Source organism: Globicephala melas, chromosome 12 (genome assembly GCF_963455315.2).
Source record: "Globicephala melas chromosome 12, mGloMel1.2, whole genome shotgun sequence".
Lineage (NCBI taxonomy): Eukaryota > Metazoa > Chordata > Mammalia > Artiodactyla > Delphinidae > Globicephala > Globicephala melas.
In genome coordinates this window covers 82,398,913-82,404,098 of record NC_083325.1, presented here as the reverse complement: position 1 = coordinate 82,404,098, position 5,186 = coordinate 82,398,913, and the positions used below count along the sequence as shown (strand labels likewise).

The 5,186-nt window shown below is 59.8% G+C and overlaps 1 protein-coding gene across 1 annotated transcript; it reads left to right on the top strand.

Moving 5' to 3' along the window:
- The first annotated feature begins 2,677 nt into the window (after positions 1–2,677).
- On the top strand, positions 2,678–4,559 carry KCNF1 (potassium voltage-gated channel modifier subfamily F member 1). The gene has a single exon (XM_030844565.3). It carries the CDS (start codon positions 2,845–2,847, stop codon positions 4,327–4,329), a length of 1,485 nt encoding a protein of 494 aa, XP_030700425.1. The 5' UTR covers positions 2,678–2,844; the 3' UTR covers positions 4,330–4,559.
- The last annotated feature ends 627 nt before the right edge of the window (positions 4,560–5,186 follow it).

Here is a 5,186-nt window from a genome sequence, read left to right as displayed (position 1 = left end):
TGGCTCCCCACGGAGCAGGAGTTTACACTCCCACCTTCTCCTCTGCCTTCCGGCTTCAGCCTGGTCTCTTGTCTCCAGCAGGAGCCTTCCTCCCTGCCTTGTTTTGGTTACCAGCCCTCCAACTTGCCTTGATCCGTGATTTACAGCTGTTTCTCTCCCATGCCCCGGTCGTCAGCAGTCGTGCTCCGTTCTGGGCTACTGGGGGACATTTTCTCTGCTGTATTTTGCATCTGCATCCCCCTCCTGTCCCACTGTCGCTCGCGACTAGCTTTCTTCCCTGCAGCGGTCTGGGATTTGCTGAATGGACGGCGTGCTGGAAGAGATTTAAGCCATACTTATGTTTACCATGTCTGACGTACTCCGATGTTTTCTGTTCTATATTATCTCAATAAAAATGCTGGTCAGTACTCAGTAAATCGACCGCACAACCAACCAACTATTCCTCATTAAGCTTAGACTAAGATGCAATTTGAATTTGACCCTGGAAATACTAGGGAGCAACCGAAGACAGCTAAGAAAGGAAGCAATGTGAGTAAGGCCTGGAAGATGGATATGGGGTGTGTGCAGGGGGTCGCCTGCTGCACTGTATCAGACAGAAGACTTGGCCTGGGGTCAAATCCCAGCTCCACCTCTTCAGCTATGTGACCAGGACAGGGGAGGCGAAGCGTGTAGGCTGGGACAGCAGGCTCTCAGGGTTCCGACCCCAGCTTTGCCATCTGCTGGCTGAGTGATCTTGGTAGGTTACCTGACATCTTCCTTCCTCAGAGAGATGTTGTGAAGATGAAATGAGAAGAGTGCACGCGCTCAGAAAGTGCTCAGCTCGTGGTGCACTTATAATAACTGTTATTTTTACTCAACCTTTCTGGATCTCAATTTCTTATTCTGTAGTAACACATCAGAGCTTGATTTTAAATGGAAACAAAATAAAATCTGTGAAAAGAAGTTTCTCCAAACTATCTTCATGTGATGTACTCTAACATATTCAGTTTTATACGATCTCATTAAAGAAAAAAAAAAAAAAAGAGTACTGTCAGTGACCCAGCCTATAGAATATATGTATTTTTTTCTTTTCTTTTGGGGGGTGGGTCTTAGTTGCAGCGTGCAGGGTCTTCATTGCGGCATGCGAGATCTTTAGTTGCAGCAGGCGGGATCATTTTTTAGTTGTGGCATGCGGACTTCTTAGTTGCGGCATAGAGCAGTTTTAGGTTCATAGCCAAAGTGAACAGTGAGTACAGAGAGTTCCCAAATACTCCCGCCCGTGCCCCCCATTCCTTCAGCCTCCCCCACCAGAGATACCTCCATTACAATCATTGAACCTCCACTGACACATCATTATCATCTGGAGCCCATAGCTTACACCGGTGTTCACTCTTGGTGTTGTTTATTCCACGGGTTTGGACAAATGTGTGATGACAGGTATCCACCATTAGAGTGTCATACAGAGTAGTTTCACTGCCCTAAAAATCCTCTGTGCTCTGCCTCGTCATGCCTCTCTCTAGGGTATTTTTTTAAACACAGTCCCCGGGTCACAGATGATGCTCAGTAGTTCGCAGTGTAGAAGATGCCGCTGGGAGCTGTTGCGATGGCTCAGGCAGTGGCTGCAAGTCTGGAAGACAGGGGAGGGTGTGGAACATTGTGTGGGAAGGGCAGAGCGGGGGGCTGGGGAGGTGGGAGCATGGGGGCTCAAGGCTCTGGAGGCCGGTGGTGGTGGTGCTTGTCTGCAGAGAAATGGGAAGCGGCGGACCCCGAGGACTTAAAGGCAGAATTTCAATCCGCTAACCGGCGCGTTGTCAATCGGCCAGGACGGCGGGAAGCTCTGGATGAAGAGGAGGGCACGCTGGGCTCTACTCCCATTTCACGGTGTGACCTTGGGCAGTCCCTTCTCTGCTACCCGGGGCTGGACTGGCTGTCCCGGTCGGACAGTGCTCGGGTGGAGGCCAAAGTGCCGCCCACGGCAGGGCGGCGTTAGGGGGAGTTAGGGAACCTGCCGGGACCAGGCAGGATCGGCCGGCCCGGACGCGGGAGCCGCGTCTGAAGGGCTTTCTTGGGCACGCTTTCCGGCGGAGCAACAGGCGGCCGTGTTCACTCACCATCGATCTTCTGGACACAGCAGGGAGAGAGAAACTTTCCAGCCAGCGCCGGCCGGCCTGCCGCTTCCAAGCCCGGGGGTCCCGGCCCCGTGGGTGACCTGCGGCGCCGGGAGGCGCGGGCAGTCGCGCGGCAGCGGCGGTGGCCGGCGCGCAGCTGTGCCCGTCTGCCCAAGGGTTAACCCGTTCCCCTGCAGCTGCCGCGCGTGCCTTGCAGAATTTCACCAGAAGAGGGTACAGTTTGAAAAGCTCCTGACGTCAGGCTGGAATTCCTATTGTGTTTGGAACCGGCTCGGGCACAGCAAGCCCAAGTTGCTCTCCGCAAACCTCGGCGGGCTGCGTGGGGCCGGCGGCCGCGTGGCACGTCTCGCGCCGGGGTCGCACGCGGGGATCCGCGCGCCCGGGGACGGAGGACGGTGCCTGCTGCCCACGAGGGGACCCCACTCCCGCCGGAGGCCGAGCCGAAGCGGCGGATTGCGCCACCCGGGAGCCGGGGTGAGCGCTCGGGGCGAGGCCGGTGGCCGCGAGAGCCCCCCGCCGGCGCGCCCCAGCGCCCGGATGCCCGCCCGGAGCCCCGCCGCCAGGCGCCTGCCTCCCCCGCGGCGCGCCCCAGCCCGCTGCCGCCCGCTGTGACCGCGCTTCCAGGCAGGCGGGCGCCTGCCGGGCTTCCTCGAGGGCCGCGCAGCGGCGGGACCCGCCGGACCCCGCGGCGGCGGCAGGGCGCGGAGCCGAGGCCGCGCGGGCACTCGCCGGGAGAATGGACGGGGCCGGGGAGCGCAGCCTCCCGGAGCCGGGCAGCCGGGGCTCCCGGGCGGGAGACGACATGGAGATCGTCGTCAACGTGGGAGGCGTGCGGCGGGTGCTGTACGGAGACCTCCTCAGCCGGTACCCCGAGACCCGGCTAGCGGAGCTCATCGACTGCTTGGCCGGGGGCTACGACACCATCTTCTCCCTGTGCGACGACTACGACCCCGGGAAGCGCGAGTTCTACTTCGACAGGGACCCGGACGCGTTCAAGTGTGTCATTGAGGTGTACTATTTCGGGGAGGTCCACATGAAGAAGGGCATCTGCCCCATCTGCTTCAAGAACGAGATGGACTTCTGGAAGGTGGACCTCAAGTTCCTGGATGACTGCTGCAAGAGCCACCTGAGCGAGAAGCGCGAGGAGCTGGAGGAGATCGCGCGCCGCGTGCAGCTCATTCTGGACGACCTGGGCGTGGACACGGCCGAGGGCCGCTGGCAGCGCTGCCAGAAGTGCGTCTGGAAGTTCCTGGAGAAGCCCGAGTCTTCGTGTCCGGCGCGGGTGGTGGCCGTGCTGTCCTTCCTGCTCATCCTCGTCTCGTCGGTGGTCATGTGCATGGGCACCATCCCTGAGCTGCAGGTGCTGGACGCCGAGGGCAACCGCGTGGAGCACCCGACGCTGGAGAACGTGGAGACGGCGTGCATCGGCTGGTTCACGCTGGAGTACCTGCTGCGCCTGTTATCCTCGCCTAACAAGCTGCACTTCGCCCTGTCCTTCATGAACATCGTGGACGTGCTGGCCATCCTCCCCTTCTACGTGAGCCTCACGCTCACGCACCTGGGCGCCCGCATGATGGAGCTGACCAACGTGCAGCAGGCGGTGCAGGCCCTGCGGATCATGCGCATCGCCCGCATCTTCAAGCTGGCGCGCCACTCCTCGGGGCTGCAGACCCTCACCTATGCCCTCAAGCGCAGCTTCAAGGAACTGGGGCTGCTGCTCATGTACCTGGCCGTGGGCATCTTCGTCTTCTCGGCGCTGGGCTACACCATGGAGCAGAGCCACCCGGAGACCTTGTTTAAGAGCATCCCGCAGTCCTTCTGGTGGGCCATCATCACCATGACCACGGTTGGCTATGGTGACATCTACCCCAAGACCACCCTGGGCAAGCTCAATGCAGCCATCAGCTTCCTGTGTGGGGTCATTGCCATTGCCCTGCCCATCCACCCCATCATCAACAACTTTGTCAGATACTACAACAAGCAGCGAGTCCTGGAAACGGCAGCCAAGCACGAGCTGGAGTTGATGGAGCTCAACTCCAGCAGTGTGGGCGAGGGCAAGACAGGGGGCTCCCGCGGCGACCTGGACAACCTCCCGCCAGAGCCCGCCGGGAAGGAGGGGCTGAGCTGGAGCAGCCAGCTGAAGATCTCCCGCAGCGACACCTTCATCCCGCTGCTGACCGAGGAGAAGCACCACAGGACCCGGCTCCAGAGCTGCAAGTGACAAGGGACGACCTGCGCACAGACGGACTGGGCTGGTGGATAGACGGATGGACGGGTGTGACAGGCCTGCCAGTGACTGCCCGGGAGGGGCCGTCCTTTGTCCCCCAGCCCTCTCCTGAACAGAACTCTGAAGGCCCCCTTGGGCACCTCTGATGAGGCCGGGTAAGATCCCTTTGTGTTTCCGGCTGTCCAGGGGCCGGGGGCGGGGGCAGGGGCGGGGACGGGCGTCCAGGGATCACTGACAGTGTGGGGTGATGAGGGCTGTGGTCTGGCTGACGGCAGGCGCCCTCGCCCAGTTCTGTATCTCCTTCAATAAAGCCTGCTGCTCTCTGCGCCCGCCTGTGTTGTAGGTTCTGTCACAGGCTGGCCGCTCTCCACCCTGTCCCCCGCTGCACCCCCCCCACTCCCAGATGTGGCTCAGCCCCTCCTGGGAGGTAGGTGTGCAGCCCAGAGGGTTTATTTTTAGCTGAGGGTTAAAGAAGGGCTCATACGTAGGTTCAGCCCAGGGAGCTTTGCCACAATCCAGGAGGCTCTGTGCGTCCTGTTTCCTTCTGAGGAAAAGCTTACTCCCGGGAGAGGAAGAATTCACAGAACTGGGAACACCAAGCAATGGGGTTATCATTTCTTAATCACCTGTGCAAGGCCCTTTTCACAACTTCTTTCCATTCCTTCCAGCAATCCTGCTAGCTAGGTAGGCCCCCCCACTTTAGACAAGAAGAAACTGAGGCCCCAGTGCACACAGAGCAGGGATTCAGTCCCGGGTCTGATGACCCCCAAAGCACATTCATTCTCTTTGATGTGAGGAGGTCTTGGGACAGAGGCGTGTGCTTGGGCCATGAGGGGAGGGTCTGCAGACCA

Coding starts and splice junctions, on each gene's coding strand:
- KCNF1 (XM_030844565.3), top strand. CDS start 2,845: ATGGACGGGGCCGGGGAGCGCAGCCTCCCGGAGCCGGGCAGCCGGGGC.